This window comes from Engystomops pustulosus, chromosome 2 (assembly GCF_040894005.1).
Source record: "Engystomops pustulosus chromosome 2, aEngPut4.maternal, whole genome shotgun sequence".
In the NCBI taxonomy this organism is placed as follows: domain Eukaryota; kingdom Metazoa; phylum Chordata; class Amphibia; order Anura; family Leptodactylidae; genus Engystomops; species Engystomops pustulosus.
In genome coordinates, this window is record NC_092412.1 from 90,608,683 (window position 1) to 90,627,512 (window position 18,830).

Genomic DNA, 18,830 nt, shown 5'->3' on the forward strand with positions numbered 1-18,830 from the left:
TGACTCGATCCAAGGGTGAGAAATGCATCGATCACAGCGTGTCATGTTCCTGACATGGCCCATTTTTTAAAAACTGCCCTGGGTCAATGTAAGTGGTTATAACTGCGGGACTCTAACACATCAAAGTGGTTTTGAAATTGTTTTCTTGTGACACTTTGTACTTCACGTTAGTTGAAAAATTTTGTTGGTATGTGTTGCGTTTATTTATGAAAAAAATGAAAATTTGGAAAAAGTCTCAATTTTTGAAATTTAAAAAATTCTACTTTTTCCATATATAGTCATAACGGAAAAAAAATGTGATAAGTAACATTAACCGAATGTCTGCTTTATGTTATGTATGCAGTCTCTCATTTTTGTAAGATGTTATGGGGCTTTGAACTTTAGGTGCGATTTCTCACATTTTCATTAAAAAACACAAAATCACACTTTTGCGGGACCTGCTAAGATTTCAAGTCACTTTAAGAGGCCTAAATAAAAGTAAACCCCCATAAATTACCCTGTTATAGACACCCCTTACCGTATGTAAAACAACTTTCATGAAGTTTGTTACCCTTTAATTGTTTTACAGGGGATAAAACAAAATTGGATGCAATTTTAAAAATGTAATTTTTTTGGCTAAATGAATGTACCATAAAAATAAAATTTTATCTTTGTTCTATAGATCACTATGATTACGGTGATACCTCATTTATAGTTTTTTATATATTTTTACAATTTTACTGAAGAAAAATGAATACAGAGAAATATTTTGTTTATTTTCGTATCGCCATCTTTTCGGAGCCATAACTTTAATATTTTTTGGTTGACAGGGCTTATTTTTTACGTGTTGAGTTGTTCTTTTCAGTGGTACATTTTCACGCATGTAACATCTTTTGATCAGTTTTTAGAACATTTTTGTGAAGAGATTTTATGAAAAATTTACATTTTTGGCAAGCATTTCTGGTTTCGTATTTACAGTTATTGTACAGATTGTTACGGACGCGGCGATACAAAGTATGGGGGGGGGGTGACTTTATTTAATTAATTCTATTAAAAAGTGTTTTATTTTTATTAAAATGACTTAAATATTAAATATTTTGTTACAGGTTGGCTTGAACAAGTGATGCTTTGATCACTTCACATGACGCGGTCATACGTGACACGCCCAATTGGAGGAATCTCTGATCTCGGATGTTAAGAGGCAGGTGTCAGCTCTAATATACAGCTGACACCCGCAGTTTCTGGCACCAACTCCGTTCAGCAGCCGGTCCCAGAAGCGGGATCTAGTAGTTGTCATGATGCGGCAAGTCCCTGCCGACCGTGACGTACTACTGTGTCAAATGTCGCTAAGGGGTTAAAGAATCAGAGAGAAAGTTGTGTGCATGTATTCCAAGGATACGGTTGATCAACGCACTATATTTGGGGGAAGTGGCATTGTTTCAACTGTGCAACCAATAACTTCCAGGTCTGGTAATGAATAATTTAAGCAGCCCGTGTCAAGAAGAAGACTAGGCAGGTAGCCAAGGACACTCACCAGGGTTATTGGGGAATGGTGGCATGTAACAAGGAGCAACGTAAGCTGAACATTTTTCCACCATAATTGTCCTATGGCTGAACATTGGAAGAACAGAAATTAAAAGCATAAGGTGTTAGTAGTTAAAACTGTTCCAGGGGCTTCTGTGATGATTTCACACACATGACCTGAAATACCTGGGTCAAAATCCTAACTTCCCCGCTTTCCAATAGTTCAAACTATTCAAGTTCTCACAAATGAACATTCAGCAAATGTGGTGCATGTTTTGTAGTTCAAGTAACCACATTTCATGCATAAGAGATACTATGGACAAATCACAGACCTACAACCTCAGACGTAGCCCATGTTTATCGCCAAACACTTTCATGGCCAATTCATACAAAAAGATGTGGAAGTTTAAAATTTTAGAGACTATGCCATTAGTCTCGCCCTTATAAACTAAGGTAGAAATTTAACTGTAATGAATCACAATCCAATTCCCATCCTCTGAAGGACAGCACACAGATTTTTCCACTCTTTCTAATCAACTTTGACAGCATTGCTTGGTGGGCATAAACCCTACATGATCCACAATTTACTTAACGTAGGCTTATAGCCACTACTTCTGCCCACATATATGTAAAAGTATGCGCAAAAGTGAGATGGTACGACAAAGGACATTCTGTGCCCTTGTCTAGTTTATCTGAGGAATATACAGTTAAATTTGTTGCAATCACAAAAAAGTTTGCCACTATTCGGGTGCTTAAACTCTTGAATATTGCAGAACAGTTTGACAAAATAATGTTATTGACTGAGGAGAACCCAGCATTGGTGACATGTTTTTACACCAATGATAAAGTTAAAAACAAAACTTCAAAATAAGTAACACTGAAATATTACCTGTTCCAATAGATTACAAAGAAGTGGAAATGGACGACTGGCACAGCACTGAAGCAGGGACAGACCATGCTTTCCACCCTCGCCGCCTGGGGGTCTGGAGGGAATTGGTCGGTTGTGCGGGGAAGTGCCCAGGCAGCATAAAATTAATGAACCAAGCTCCCTCCTCCTCTCTGAGGGAGGAAGGGGTAGGTGGTTGGGGAGTGGAGGGATTTGGTGCGCTGCCTGCTAATCATTGGCAGAGGGCAGGGACAGATCAAAGGACGTCGCTGCAGCACTGGCAGCGTGAAGTTAATAAACATTAAAGCGTAACCGTCATTCTGAGCAAAAAAAAAAAAAAAAACCATAATTCTGCTTCAGGTATCCCTGGAAATCCTTCCTCAAAGTAATTTGCCTCTCACTCCTCATTTAGTACCTTTTTTGGCCCATAGCAACCAGGGTTTCCAGCTCTCAAAAAACAATCAGCAAGAAGGACGGGCGGGACTTGCCCCATGTCACAAGCATGTGCTGCTGACCAATGAAACCATATATATCTATATAATATCATATCATATGATATCATGTCTCATATCTACCTATCTAGCTCATATGTTTCTATTTATCTTTCAATGTATATCCAATCTATTTATGTTTCTATGTATGTTTCTATGTATGTATGTATGAATGTATGTATGAATGTATGTATAAATGTATGTATAAATGTATGTATAAATGTATGTATAAATGTATGTATAAATGTATGTATAAATGTATGTATAAATGTATGTATAAATGTATGTATAAATGTATGTATCCATCTATCAAGCTCACATCTTTCTATATATCCATCTATATATATCCTGTCTGTGTGGATTATTTGTTTATACACAAGTGTAGTGAAATCTAAGAGAGAGATAAGTGTAGTTGTTTTGTTACTACATTAGTTAGGGCTTCTCCCTGCAATGCTGGAACACTGAGCCATGAGGTAAACAGTTGAGAGCAGGGAGAGGAGAAAGAGCGTGTTTCATGTACATTATCCTCCATAGTTAGCTCCTCAGTGAAGATGGAATGTGCCTAGCACAAATTACCTGCCCTACAAAATATCAAAAGTTTTTTTAAATGATGGTTACTCTTTAAATAACACTGCCTCCTTCTCTCCAACGGCCCCCTGTATTGAAGTGTGAAATAAGTTATGAATTGGCTGTGCACCACGGGCTCCTGGACCCTGCACGTGACGTTCCTCCAATCATCAATGTACTCCCATGAGGTAGCTGGTTTTCTGCTGTGAGTGTTCAGAGCTGCATCTCCGCCCAGTGGGCATAGACAAAGCTCTGAAACATTGGGTATGTGCAGAACTACGACACTGAGAAGATGACCCTGCATTATATAGAATTATAATGCAAGGTCATCCCTCTCTACAGTTCTGGTGCGGCTGTTCGGCAGGCAGAGGGAACATCCTTGCATTATATTTCTATAAAATGCAAGAACTCCCATCCACTGCTCCATTGGGTGGAGCCGACCAGGCAGAACTCGAGTCCGGCAAGGAAAACCACCCATAAGGAGAACGGATTTTAAATATAAAGCCTTTTTATATTGGATTTTTGTGAGGGGAATAAAATAATTTATATATTGTTTTCTTTCCATCATCTGTCTAGTGCTTCTAGTGAGTTGGTGCTGGTGACACAAGAAGGAGAGAGTAAAGGTGTTTGTGGAGGAGACCTTGAAGACCATTGAAGACCATTGAAGACCTTGCCTCTTGACGGAGGGAACAACTTCACAAGACACCTCATAACACCACATCTCTCAGCCAGTGTGTGTCGGAAGCACTTGAGCATTACATGACGGAGGAAACGGTGCTCTGAATGCTGCATGGCACGGATGGTGGATGGACGAGAGGCAAAAGTGCTTTCATCATGGGATTAATAAGTGCATGCATTATATTGATCACATATACACAGAGATGTTTGTGCAGTGTGTTCTTTGCTGTTACTTTGGCCCTGTTCACACTTGTTGTAAAGTAAAGTTTTTCTACCTTTGAGCTTTTCCATTACAGTTCTAATCTGTGCATGTAGTATATAGACTGCATATGTACATAGAGATGTGTGTGCAGTGTGTTATTTACTAATACTTTGACCTTGTTCACACATTTTTACTGCCTTTGACTGAATATTTATTATTTGAGAATAATCAATACTGTAGTGACCAACAATACTTGAAAATCATTACATGGTGATGATGGCACAGTTATAACAGTTACTGGAACAAAGAAACACCCCTTTGATTAACCCTAATAAAGTTTGGGATGACCTTTTTTTTTTGCATCAAAGGACACACAGAAAAACCACCGTGTCCTGAAATTCATTAGTTCATCGGAAACACTGAAGCAAAATGTTATAGAACCCACACTTAAAACACAGTAAAAAATGAATTGTATTTCTAAGAGTTAGAGGAAAAAGAAAAAATTTGACTGCCATAAAAAATACACTATGCAGTTACCCTGGAGATAAGTTTAAAAGAAATAAGAAAAAAAAAGATTGTGACTTGAATAGACGTATGATATGAAATTAAAATGTTTCAAGTTGAACAATCCAAAATGGATGAGGAAAGGTTAGGGTAAGAGAGAGAAAATCAATTCTCCAATGGCAATCATGAATGGAAAAGAAGTATGAATAGGATTTGCCAGTGGGGTGCAACAGCTGCCAAATATCCTGCAGCCAACGAATTACAATAATACTGATGAAGTGTGCAAGAGCATTTGGAATCATTGCAGGGAACACAGGAAAAAAAAACTCTAGCAATAATGAGCCTATTCTATTCTAGATCCCATCCAGCTCCTGTTGCTGGTTCAAAGAACAGCGAATGCTGGAAACTCTATGACATCAACATAAATGTAAGAAAAAAAAATAGCTGTCTCAAAGCTGTAAAAAAAATATATATAACGCTAAATGCATTGTCTCTAATATGCAAAACTATTATACAGTAACAAGACAGGACACGTGTATTTGTTACTATTAACGACTGGTTTACAAGGCATTGTCTATAATTGTTGTTGTAAAGATAATAACATAATGGGAGATTATGCAGTTCTGGGTAAGAATACTGCTGTATGGAGTATTCAGCAGGTGCCTGGCAACAGAACTACATCCACTACAGCAACTCCGAAAACCTCAAGTGTGATCTAGGGATTCCCAGTATTTCAAAGGGAACCTGTCATCATAGAGGTCATTTTTACATTATAACAGGTTCCAATAGCCTCTGGCATGTTGATTTCAAAATTGCCTTTGTCGTGCATCTGAATAACTCCACTGCCATTAGGATTTGAAACCTGTCGCCAGGATTTCACATCTCACCTAGGTTTTCAAAGCTTTTTAAATAAGATTTCCGCTTTTATAAATTAACATTACTGGTTCTACTCACTTCAACCCCTTGCTGCAAACCGACCTCAGTCTCTCATTCTCTCACCGCAGACAACCAGGAAAAGGCTGAGGGAGATTTACACTTCTTCCTCATCCCTGAAGGCACATTAGTTTCCAAACTTGGAAAAAGCTAATCAATTTTGCCCAAAATTCATACAAATGGTTCAGGCAAAAAACAGGGCTAGGAAGTCATTTGCAGATTTGAAAACAACAGCCCAGACATTCAAATGGCACTTTTGTGCAGAGGGTCATACAAGTCCCAGGGACAGACCTGTGATTATAACCCGGGACTGCATAGAAGGAAGTTTATGAAAGGAAAAGAGGAATCTCTACAGCCAGAGGTGCTTTCTATAGACCCGGAACCTCACATAGAGGCGAGACAGGTACATTTGAATACCGTCCATTCCAGGTCATATTTGAGTGCCTGGGTGGAGTTCACTATGGACCGTTGGGTGAAAGGGGTCACAACAGGTTGTCCAACTCTGCCTTTAGAAAAATTTCCATTGGAAGGGTGACCTATACCACTGGAATTCCATGATGTCTAGCCATACAAGTTCACTTGAGTACGAAGACCAATTATAACACGCTTAAGGTCTCAAAGCATTTTATGCCTAGTGAATCTGGGCGATAAAACAGGATTCCACTTAAAAGTACAGAAATCTGTTCTCAATCCACCCAGATCTCTGATTTTCTTGGGTTTTTGCATAGCTACATTAGTAGCTAGTATGTTTCACATAAGTGTGCCCAGAGAAAAATGGATAGAGGTTCAAAGGCAGATGGTGGCCTTAATCGGCAAGTTGATAGCCATGCAGCCAGGGTTCAAGCTAGCTCCCACCACGTGCAGAGAATCACAAATATGGTTACGCTCCCAGTAAAGGAGAGGCATAGGATGGAACAAAAAGAGGAAACACACAGTCAATAAGAAGCGAGTTGGAGAGCTGGAAGAAACTTCCAGCCTCTCCTCCATGGATTCGAACTCCACAGCCTGATCTGGCAATAACATTAGACATTTCCCTCATAGGTTAGGGGGCCTCTTCAGCAAAAGGCGTTATAAGGGGAGTGTGGACATACGAAGAGAAAAAAAACTATGCATAAACATACTAAAGTTGAGAGCAGCGAGAGAGAATACCGTGCCTCCACATGATAAAAGATACAAACCCCCAACAGGTCACCGCTCTCCAGGTGGAAGAAGACAGTGATAGCATACGTGAACAAAATAGAAAGAACAAGATTCTAGAAATATTGGAAAAAGCAATAAAGAGAAACATAGATCTGATGGCCCAATATGTGTTGTTAATGCTATTGTTGCCAAGGACAATTTCTGTCTGGACATTGCATCCACAATATTGTTTGATAGACCTGGAACAGTTTTGTGAAAATATCTCAACAGTATGATCAGAGACAGATCGACCTGTTCGCATCAAAGACAAAAGCCCAAACTCAAGTCTTTGCAGCGAGAACGTGGTCTCTGAGGGCTTGAACGTGGTCTCTTTTCAGTGCAGGGTCTCCATGACCTATACGCCTTTCCAATTTAATTCCACACACACTACAGATTCTAGAGGAGAAGGTCTTGCAGTTAGTCCTATTTTACCCAGTTTGGCAATCCAGACCTTGGTATCCCAAACTATGCAAAATGCACATATACAAGAAAGTTCCGCTTTGGATCACAGCAGACTGCATGCAGGGTCCATTAGACCTATTACAGAAACTTCCACAATTAATGTGGATTTCAGCATTAATAGGATATTCGGATTCCCAGAACTAACAGAGCAGACAAATGACTTACTAAATTGGTCTTTGAGACCAAAAAACACAATCCAGATACAAATCCATTATTCAGGAGATTTACACAAGGCGAACTGAAAAAGGAGTGCAAGGTTCGGCCAACATTTGGAACACACTAGACTTATTGGCGATTAAACATATCACATCTAAAAGGTAAAGGTATGTCATCTAATAAACTTAAAACCATCGGCTCTGCGCTTAGCATTATAATCCCAACTCTGATTGAAAACAATATATTTGAGATTATAGAGAGGTGCTAATGCATCCAGACCAATTGTTCCTAGATACAAATCCATTGAGGACATACACATTTTAGCAAGATCTCCAAGTACTTTAGACCCGGAAGACCTTTCCACCAAGGAGGCGGGTATAAATTGGCTTGGCTAATGGCGTTAGCATTAGCAACTGGAGCTATAGACTTCATGTACCCTAGTAGTGTCTCTTAAGGTACCAAGGTTAATGTAATTATGTTTTATTAATATCAAGAGCTCAGAAATCGTTAACGCCTCTGGATGCGACAGAGACTAAGAAATAGTCATGCGAGGGAGCATTGAACAGGCTAGCAGGCCTTCACATCACTCTGGACTTTCAGTTTGATAGTTGTTTTCAAACGTTACTGTTATTACTATGCAAACTAAAAAAAAACAAAAAAAGAGGATATAAGTTATAGTTATATATCGACATGCAACTAGAGTGCTTATAAGCTGGAAGCCTAACTACTAGTAAAAATATGGCAAGCATATCGTAGCCTGAGTCTCATTTAAAAAAAAAAATCCTTTATTCACACAAAACCTTCAGGACATTGTGTACATAGTCCTGTTAGAACTTGTATTTTATTTTTAAACGTAAGAAGAAGGTTAGGCCATCAGACCTTCTTGGGAAAAAAATTCTGAGGTAAGAGAGCACGCTCATGATGCACCACGTGGTGACCGCTGCGGCTGCACTGCTCCATAGCAGGAATTTTTCAGTGCGCTGATGGAATTACAGGAGACAGCCGCTGACACCCATTAGCTGTTGCTGGGTGGCAGACCTATTACCTAGAACAAATGCAGTTTGCAGCACAGCCATTTAAACAAGAAGGAATATTTGCTTATCACCGTCACACATTTTGCAGCGACCAGTTTTCTATAAGGTGAGCTTCTAAATTGTTTTCAATCATTTAAGGGAACCTGTCAGCAGATATTGACCTAATAAACCACTATTAGTATGTTGTCATACAGCTGGACACCTTCCAGATCATGTTCCTTTCATGATCCAGCATGGTGGCATCGACCAGAAAATCAGCTTTAAAGTGAGATGTAAATTAGTTGTATTAAGTCAAGCAGACGGGGAATTCATAACTGAAGCCTAGCCCTCCTTGCCTCAGAAAACCCCCTTCACTGTAATTAATAATACTGAACCCAAAGACATTACTAACCAGATCTCCAGAAGTCTGGTGCATGATGTCAATCACAGGGGAGGAGGTTGGGAGAGCTTAACTTCATTGTTAAACTCTCTGCCTACTTGACCTTATACATACGGTTTACATCTCATTTGATTCTCTGGATGATGGAACCACACTGAGCCATTAAAGAAATATTATCTAGAAGGTGCTGCTTGACAACATACATGTAGTGGTTTATTAGGCCCATTTCTGATGACAGGTTCCCTTTAAGTGGTGTTAACATGTTACCTTATGCTACAAATCAAGTGCTTTGCGTGACCCTTAACCTAGTGTCAACTGCCTCTGATATAAAGTCAGCAGAAGGCTTAAAACAGATTATTGTTTGATGTACTTGTGTATATTAAATAAGAATTAGTGAAGGATTTCATATTTTACAGAACACACTTAAGTACTATGATCACAACACATTTCCACATGTTAGTCTGCTGAATTCTTGAATGTTTGACAACTAACCTTGAGTTATTTAGAAAGTGATGTGATCTGGCCTGGAAAGCAACATATAAGGAGGCTGCTATCACAAGAAGGTCATTTCTTTCTTGAGACGTCAAACTATGTCCTGTTATGAAGAAAACCCAAGAATTACAAAATCATAAAAACATACAGAATTCTACCACAATCAATATTTTTAAAATATTGAAATAGATTTTATGCTGAAAAACATTTGATAATGTAAAATACTATACGGATACAAGGGTCATATACCGTATATATACCTAAAGTACACAGTAAAGAGACATTTAAGAAGCTCAGGACAAAAGGAAAGTGAAAATGCTGCTGTTTTTACTTAATGGTTTGGCGCCTCAATGGCACTTTGTGTACTGTGCATAACCCATGAAAAGGCTGGTGGCGGAATCTACATGCAGCAGCAGGTCAGGAATGGAATGCAAAATTCAACAACCTCTGGGTCATTCCATGCCCCTTGAAATTAATATTAGGAGAGCTCACAAAAATCAAAAGCTTACTCTATACAAGAATGACACATTGTCATTTTTAAGTTGAAGGACAAAGAAAAAAGTTTTGTTTTAAGGAAACACATTTTTAATTTCAAATGCACATATGTATTTGAGTCCTGTACATAAACACTGATTGTCATGGGGTGAGGACATCCCCACTTTTCATATGAAATCTAATCTAGAGACTGCTGGGGGAAGAGTCTCTTCAGATTCCCAGATTGCACCCGGCTTATGGTTCTGAGCTACAGAGCCATCAGCAGCTTAAATAAATAATAAACTTGCAGTATAGCAAAAGACAAACTATGGGATGACCATACTTAACCCCCCACGCCCTCCCAGCGACTCCTTCTGTGATATGTATGTCCCCTGGAGGTGTTTTTAGAATATTTATAGGTAGCACCATAAATGGAAAATCATCTTCTATTCTTTTGTTAAATGCAGTCAGACAATCAGGTAACCCCACCTCCTGTAGTCAGTCTGATCTGCCCAATCCATGCATCTGGTGTCCCAGCCCTGCCTCCAAATAGCCAGAGAATGACAACACAATTAGGAGGCAGGGCTGGGAATTCAGATGCATGGAGTGGACAGTGCAGACAGACTGCAGAAGGCAGTTTACCTAACATAAGATTACTATATTACAGAAAAAGGTACTGTTAGTGGGCTTGGGAGGGCAACAGTTTTCATGGAGTTGTTAACTCAGCATCCAACAAGATTTGAAAACTTAGAAATGACAAGAAATCGCCTATATTAAAATCTGCGAAAAGGTTACGTTACAGCCAGTGTAATTTTCCTAAAGTGGTATATTACACAGAGATTTATTCAATATTTGCAGTAACATTACATCACAGCAAGTGAACCTTGCAGTCTCTAATGGCCTTTGCCATTAACAAAAAGCGGAATTAACAAACATATTACGTATTTTCCATTTGTATAACAACAAACCTTTAAAGCCATCAGGATAAACTTCAGGAAGAAATTTAGTAGTGATGTCTCCACTAATGAAACGAGGGTGAGTGATCACTTCCCGGAGTAAAGGGATATTGTGAGTCACACCTGAAAAACATAACATTATTTCGTGACTATAACAATATAAATTTTTAAAAATTAAAAAATACAAAAAGTGCAATTTTTTTTTTAATCCAAGTTGATCAACGCGCCCTTGTTTTCCCCCCCTATTCCCCATGGCTGGCAAGTGCATATTATGGTTATGCTATATTCAAGACAACTAAGGGTGTAATTTATCATTATAGGAATATGTATGAATATATACCATATATAAAATTGTTGGATTGCAAGACTTTCAGAGCAGGTCTTAATACATCAGTTTAAGGTATGGAGGTATATGGTAGGATCAATCAGACAACCTGGGCTAAATTTTTTTAAAATAAAGATACAAAAAAAGTTACAAATAAACCTAAAAGTTCAAATCATCCCTCTTTCCCTGGAACGTATATCAAAATATAATAACTTTTTTGTCTTTTTTCAACATATTTTTCAAACGTAAAAAGTGATCAAAAGGTCATACAGTCCCCAAAACAGTAGCAAAGGAAATATCAGCTGGTCCCGCAAAAAAAAGACACCTCGCACAGCTACACATTTTTTCAAATCTGAACACTGCTCCAAGATATGAATGTCAACCAGAGGCCATTTTTGGTATCCCAGAGGGATAAGGGCTGACATAAGAAAGGGACCATAGACCTTCACCAACTTTCCAAAATGGGTTTAAAGTTATGAGGATTAAAAAAACTCTTTGAAAGGCGATCCCGGTGTGTCAACATTAAAGAAGACCACCACAATGATTGTGATGAAGAAGAGCAGGGATGAATATATAGTAGTGATATACTCAAGTATACCGTATATACTGGAGTATAAGCCGAGTTTTTCAGCACAAAAAATGTGCAGAAAACTTAAAGAGGACCTCTTACCCAAAAAAACCGAAACTTAGATATTCACCTTTCAGCGCTCCTCTTCTTTCTTCTCTTCCCTCGTAGCAAATCAGGCAGAGACGCACTCATGAAGGGCATGTCATTATTTGGGGGACTGCTAGCCACATACTGGGGGCAGGAGGCTGGCTATACACTGGGGGACATGGGCTGGCACCAATGCATTTTCTACCCTACGTTTATACTAGAGTCAATAGGTTTTCCTAGTTTTTTGTGGTAAAATTAGGTACCTTAGCTTATATTTAGGTTGGCTTTTGTCTCGAGTATATACCATATATGTCTGGTTTGTTTGTTTTTTTGTAAAGTAAGTGGTAACGTTATTAACCTGTTATCCAGGACAGTGACAGGATCAAAATTATGTCCTTCTATATTTTTGGGTATTGCCTTTTACAGAAATAGATCCTACGTGTCTTTGTCTAAAACATTCATGGAAATCACCCGGGCTGAGAAGAGCCACGGTGGGACATCCTTTACTGGGTTTATTGTGTTCTCCTAGGCCACCTACATCATCATAGGTCTGGGTGACTTCTGCTGAAGGTAGTTTATGATAATGAATTTGATCCATGAGACATTAAGGCAGGAAGGGTTGGGCCAGTGTGATTCTCCGATCATTTACATACATTGTTCATATTTATTTTTCTGCATAATGCCAAGTCTCCAACAACAATAAAGAATGATTGACTGGTTGTAGACCTTAAAGAAAACATATCATGTAAATTTATCAAAATACTTTTTATTGAACAGTCACAAAAAACAATCCCCACCACCACCCAAGAGGTTGAAAGACTCCCAATTCCAAACCATGTGTCAAGAAAATCCCTCTATTCACAACAAAGACAGATGAACAGAGATGAACTACAATTAATCAAATGTCTTTATAAGAAGTGGGTCATTTACTGAATGTATAGGCAAAACCACTAAATGGCATGTGTGAATGGAATAAAGATCATCTTGCAAATCGGTGTCTGTAATGAAATATATATTTATACAGTAATATACTTCATTCTTGAAAGGGAATGTTCCAGTGTCTTAGATCTTCAGATGGATCATGACCTTGTAAAGGTTCATAAAGTCCTCCATCTGTGCGTGAATTAGTGTTACTCTACATAAAGAAGGAACCTACAACAGTTTGCTCAGACAACCTGCTGCTACCAAAACATGAGCCAGACATGACCAACACACTGAAAGGATCAAGCAGAGGCCAGTAAGCTTTCCATATTTCATACAAAGGTCATATTAAATTGAGGTATACTATTAAACACTGCATTTAATTTCTATAACCTCTGGCTCAAAAGTTGCATTAGCTATTAAGCTGGAAATGATCTATACAAAAGGAATACTACGGCAGTACTGTAAAATTGTGTCTATATTCTTATCCTTTAAACTCATGCCCCTAGTCTTAAGCAGGACTGCAGTTGCGTTTCCCTGGTTCAAGAGACTTGCTGCAGAGAAATAGAATATTTAAATGCCACTTTATGGGTGCTGGCGATCACAGGGAGTTACAGGTCAGGTCATATAGGAACATGCACAAGTTGTGTCTAAATCCACACTGCTCCCACAGTTCAATTTTAGTTTATCTACGGACATGGACGTGCTGTCAATTTAAGAGGTTTTTGCCTTTTTTATGCTTTTCAATATGATTTCCATTTTAATCAGCTGAACTTTCATTGGTAGAATGCATTTGAACTATTTTGCAAAACTAATACAGAATAACAGTTTCACTATGGAAGAGGAAGTAAAAATGTAAACTATACTGTGATACATGCATTGCTAAGAATCAATTATTTTGTTGCAGATATGTGCGTTTAACCTTTAGCTGTGAAGCAGGTAGGCTTACTGATAGATCCCCAACAAATCACTATTGGGAACATACAAGATTTTCCATTGCTTTACCAGTAGATTTCTCCTATTCTTAGAATACCTGTTGTGATATTAGTTATCTTTCTACACTTCTATCTTTTTATTTCTGTTACAAAATATCAGCCACTATCCAGTAATAGCATATGCCTTAACTATGTTTTCAAGAGGCCCCTTACATTTTTACATGAAGTATTTACTAATCCCACAGAAGTACAGGAAAGGTTCTTTAGGTTTGTTCTTACGATGAATGTGTATGTAAATCGGAACAGGTAAATTTTATAATTAACTGCAGACAAATTTTTTGTCCCTGTGACAATTAAATTGTCTAAATTCATGGGAACAGGGATTATGACTAAAGCTTCATTACAGACTCCTTACAGCTGATCATTGTAGCCTGGGACTAAAGTAAAGCATCCAGAGAGTTTCACCAGAGTGTCTGTGAGTAAAGGTCGCCTGAGGGTTAAGGAATTTGGGATTTTTGGTTTTAACTGAAAATCTAAGTGTATTACTATGTTACTATGTTCAGTGAAATGTAATTGCAATAATTGGTATATAATTACCGTATATACTCATGTATAAGCTGAAAAAAAGGGCTGAAAAACCCCATCTCGAATTATACACGAGTGTATAAAAATAACTAAACTTACATATTCACCTTTCAGCTCTCCTCTTCCTTCTTCTCTTCCCTCATAGCAAATCAGGCAGAGACACGCTCATGCAGGGCATGTCATTATTTGGGGTCTGTAGGATATTTCATTCATAGGTTGCTGCAGGGCATTTCATTATTTGGGTTTAGTATTTCTTTATATGGGGGGGTGGCGCAGGGCATTTTATTACTAGGTGGACTGTTGCAGGGCATTTCATTACTAGGGGCTGCTGCAGGGCATTTCATTACTGGGGGAGGCTTCTGGACATTACATTACTCTGGGAGGCTGTGACCAATGCATTTCTGACCCTAGGCTTATACTTGATTCAATAAGTTTTCCCAGATATTTTTGGTGAAATTAGGAGCCTAATTAATTATACCCGTGTCGGCTTATACTTGAGTATATACAGAAAGTTATTGTAAAGAATTGACATTTATTGCTGTAAATCCAAAATAGGTTACCAACCAAAAGAAGTTTTGGTTCAGTATCCATAAACATGTAAAAGAAATCAACCAATTTGTCAACCCTAGAGTTTTTAATTGTTAAATACATGTATAAACCTATTCTACTCTGTAGTTTAAGGTGTTACATCTGTATACTGTAAGTCATAACATGTATTTGCTCTATCAACTATATAGATCAGTGATGGCAAACCTATGGCACGGGTGCCAGAAGTGGCACTCAGAGCCCTTTCTTTGGGCACCCAGGCCTTTATACCAGCACAGAATTTGCTAGACATGACTAAAGGCTTCCTCCTGCGGTCCAAGACAGCCATGGACATGCCATGCTCAGTGCTATTTTAAAGCGACACCTCCTTGGCTGCCAGGACTACACAAGAAGCGAGAAGGTGTGGACAGAGATGGATTATCATTGGAGCTCCTGCTCTGGGTCCCCTAATTCTATCTCTTCAGGCGAACCTGGAAGGAAGCTATAATCCAAATTTCTCCATCTTCTTTCTGTTGCATTGGTGTCCTCAGGACGTCAATACGATTGAAACTTGTGATACAGCTGGGATCAATAGGTTACTGCTTAAATTGTCGTGTTGGCACTTTGCGACATAAAAATAGGTTTTTGTTGTAGGTTGGGCCCTTTGTTTCTGAAAGGTTCACCATCACTGATATAGACTGTACAATATTTATTTATTTTCTAATTTAGATGTTATAGAGTTAGCAATAATCTCATCAATTCAGTCACACGGGCACCAGGACTGGATATGGATAACTTGCATTCCATTAGTATGGAGAAATTCAGTGGACTTCTTTTCTTGTCCCAACAGGCACTAACATCTGTCCCTTGCATACCTTACATTTATGGGGAAACTTTTTAAGGTTGTGTTGCGGCTTAAATCTGATGACTCAGGGGAGTTTACACTACAGATAAGGCAAAGTTTTTTGCATAAACTGTTTTAAGTCTGTTTTAAAACAGTATTGTGAGAAAAAGGACATAAGATGATTACCCTTGTTATCTGACTGCATCTCTCGGCACCTGTCAGTGATGCAATGAAGCTTCCTTAGTACACCCCAGCTTCACTGCATGTGTACCATAGGTACTACTCTGGCTTCATTGAATTAATACAGAGGCACCGGGAGCACAGGTAGGAGTCTGTTGCACCTTATCAGACTCATATTTAGGCAAGTATAAAGGTTAACTTTTTATATCAGCCAGAACTTTAAACAGGACGATTTGACACTCTGAAGACAGGTCCACAAGGACCCAAGATTTCCTTGACAGGATCTCTTTGTTTGGCTCACCATAAAATATTAAATAAAGATTATATGAAAAGTATCTGCATTTGACAATTAACTAACATGGGACCACACTTCTTTCACTTCTTTCTAATTCATTTATCACAGATGAAATACCCAGCAAATTAAACATACTGAACATGGTTTCACAGTATAGCTTGTAGGGCTCCAATTAAGACTAAATTGATAAATGCAGATTTGTTTCAGGCTGTCAAGCTGCCAGAAGCAAAAGCTGCAAAAGGCCAATTAGCACTGAATTTGCGCAGTGTTGGCAAATATTAATAATGAAATGTTAATTAAGAACAAATATAGAGCCAAATATTTTTAATCAAATATATTATAGTAAATAGAACACACTAACTTGTCCAAATATCCCTTTCATCTCCAATACCCTCTACACATGTATTGTAATAATATAATAATATTGCAATTAGTCACAGATATTTGACTAACTTACAAAATCTTAATTTTCAGATTTCATGTACCCAAGGAAATACCTAGTAAGGTCCCTTCCACACACATGTATAATACACCCAGGACTCGACCTAGACACAGCATATGTTCAGCTGGAGAAGTGAGAACTCCTCCACCCGCCCCTCTCCATAGGCAGAGATACGGCCACCATATACGGTCATGTGAAATGGGCCTAATACTCATTTAACATCAGCATCAAGGATTTCCACTAAATGTTTCGATGACAGAAGAGCATAGCATAAAATACAGAAAATGAATGTTAGGTCTTTTGTTCGGAAACCGTTTACACACTAATGACGTACAGAAACAAAAACGGACCACGTATCTGTGAGCAGCCTGAAAAAAGCATGCAGTTGTGCAGGTACATAGTTTACATGGTTGAAAAAAAGACATGTCCATGATGTTCAACCATCAAAGGGTTGTAAGGGAAACAATTCTATATAATAAAATATCAATGTTATTTTGTTCCTGAGGCAGATTCATAAGTAGTGTTAAAAGATCGTCCAATTTCAGCAAATTAATGTTATTGTTTGTAAGCTGAAAAGTTAAAACAATTTTCCAATATACTTTCTGTATCAAATCATAAATGTTTTCTAGATCTCTGCTTGATGTAATTCTAAAGAAAGCGTCTATTCTTTCTTCCATTGGAAAGAAATCTGGTCACATAGGTGCAAGGCTTGTTATAGCACACAGCTCTGATTACTCTGTGATATAACGAGCCGCTCATCTGTGTGACCATGGTCACATTTCTACCCACTGGAAGTAAACATAGAAACTTTCTATACAAGTGATGTAGAAAACCCTATTAATTGATTGCCACGTTAGTTTTATTTTTAAACTATTCACCGAGAAAACGGCAAAAGACTTTAGCCAAAATTTCCGCCAGGTCAGATGTATTTTGGAACTTTTTATACTGAGTTGTGAGTAGTTGGCTTAATTGTTTATAAACAGGGGTTGTGAACTCTTCAGTTCCTATTTTAATTGTGTGCTCTTAGTCTATGTTTAGTGACTTTTAGTTAGCAATCTTTTTAAATCTAGAATCTGACTTCATCACCATTTTTAATATGTTACAGACAATTTTGTCTGCAAATTTACCTACTCTTGTTTAAAGCAGTGAGTTTTCCACATTTGTATCAAGCAAACCTACAATCCACAGCTCGGTGAATACCTTTGTCACCATAGGTCATTGGTGCCTGAAACGCCAGTTAAATTTTTGCTGTACTGCACTTCTTTAAAGTGTAACTGTAAAGTTATAATGATTTTACCAAATTATTATATATGATTCCCTCTTTAAAAACAAACAGAATAATTTCTACTATGCGCTTCTCGCCCTTTTCTTTCCAAAGTTCTGGCATTTTATGTTCTGAAAGTGTTTGACAAAAATCTTTCCAACCAGAGGTGAAGTGGGCGGAGACTAATTTCTGTCAGTCTATGCCCTCAGACTGAGGCCAGTTAGCTTGCCCACACATCCCATGATGCCTTGTGTTCTCTCTCAAAGTAATTTAGCATTTAATCCATTTAGTTTCCCCACAAGCAAATCCACTGCACAGTGCACATACAGGATGTATATGGTGACCAGTCTGCCAACTTCCATCACATGGAGTAGCAGTGAACATGTAATAAGTGGTAAAAATCATAAGTAAACCAGTTACATGAACTTTTTAGTCTGTGCAGTGTGAACACTAAGGGTTAACAGCTTATCTGCACAGTGCACAAAGTGCAGACTGCACAGTCGGGGAAGGGAGCAGAATGAGGTGCAGAGAGAAATAGAGAAAGTTCTGTTGAATCACAGATCAGGATGGAGGAACAGGGGAGATCTTGTGCCTTACTATTCTGAGCAGGAGAAATCTGTATCCATAGTCTTGAACACATACAGGTCTGCTACATACACAGAGAAAGCTTTGTCACATGACCTCCTCTGTGAGTAGCAACCCCACTCAGGAGTCCGTATTGTTTGTTTATACTACGGAATCCAGGGCTTGTCAGCAGAGGAATAGGAAGCAGCTACTGCAGCACTGAGATAATCGGAGGTGTATTGAAAAGAAACTGCTGGATATAGGTAACAAAAGGTAAAAGTCAAAGTAGTTTTACATCCCAAGAGGTATTGATTTGTGGGGAAAAAAACTTTACAATTATTCTTTAAATATCTGCTCTTCTTATATTTGGAACCAATTAAAATATCATAACACATTTTA

The 18,830-nt window shown here is 38.3% G+C and overlaps 1 protein-coding gene across 1 annotated transcript in view; it reads right to left on the reverse strand.

The window, feature by feature from the left end:
- PCCA (propionyl-CoA carboxylase subunit alpha) overlaps window positions 1-18,830 on the reverse strand; it is a 261,842-nt gene that overhangs the window by 108,842 nt on the left and 134,170 nt on the right. Inside the window, exons 17-18 of the mRNA XM_072135508.1 lie at window positions 10,909-11,019; window positions 9,467-9,569 (exon numbers count right to left, since the gene is read on the reverse strand). Of these exons, the coding sequence (XP_071991609.1) occupies window positions 9,467-9,569; window positions 10,909-11,019 (214 nt within the window). The remainder of the gene's footprint in view (window positions 1-9,466; window positions 9,570-10,908; window positions 11,020-18,830) is intronic.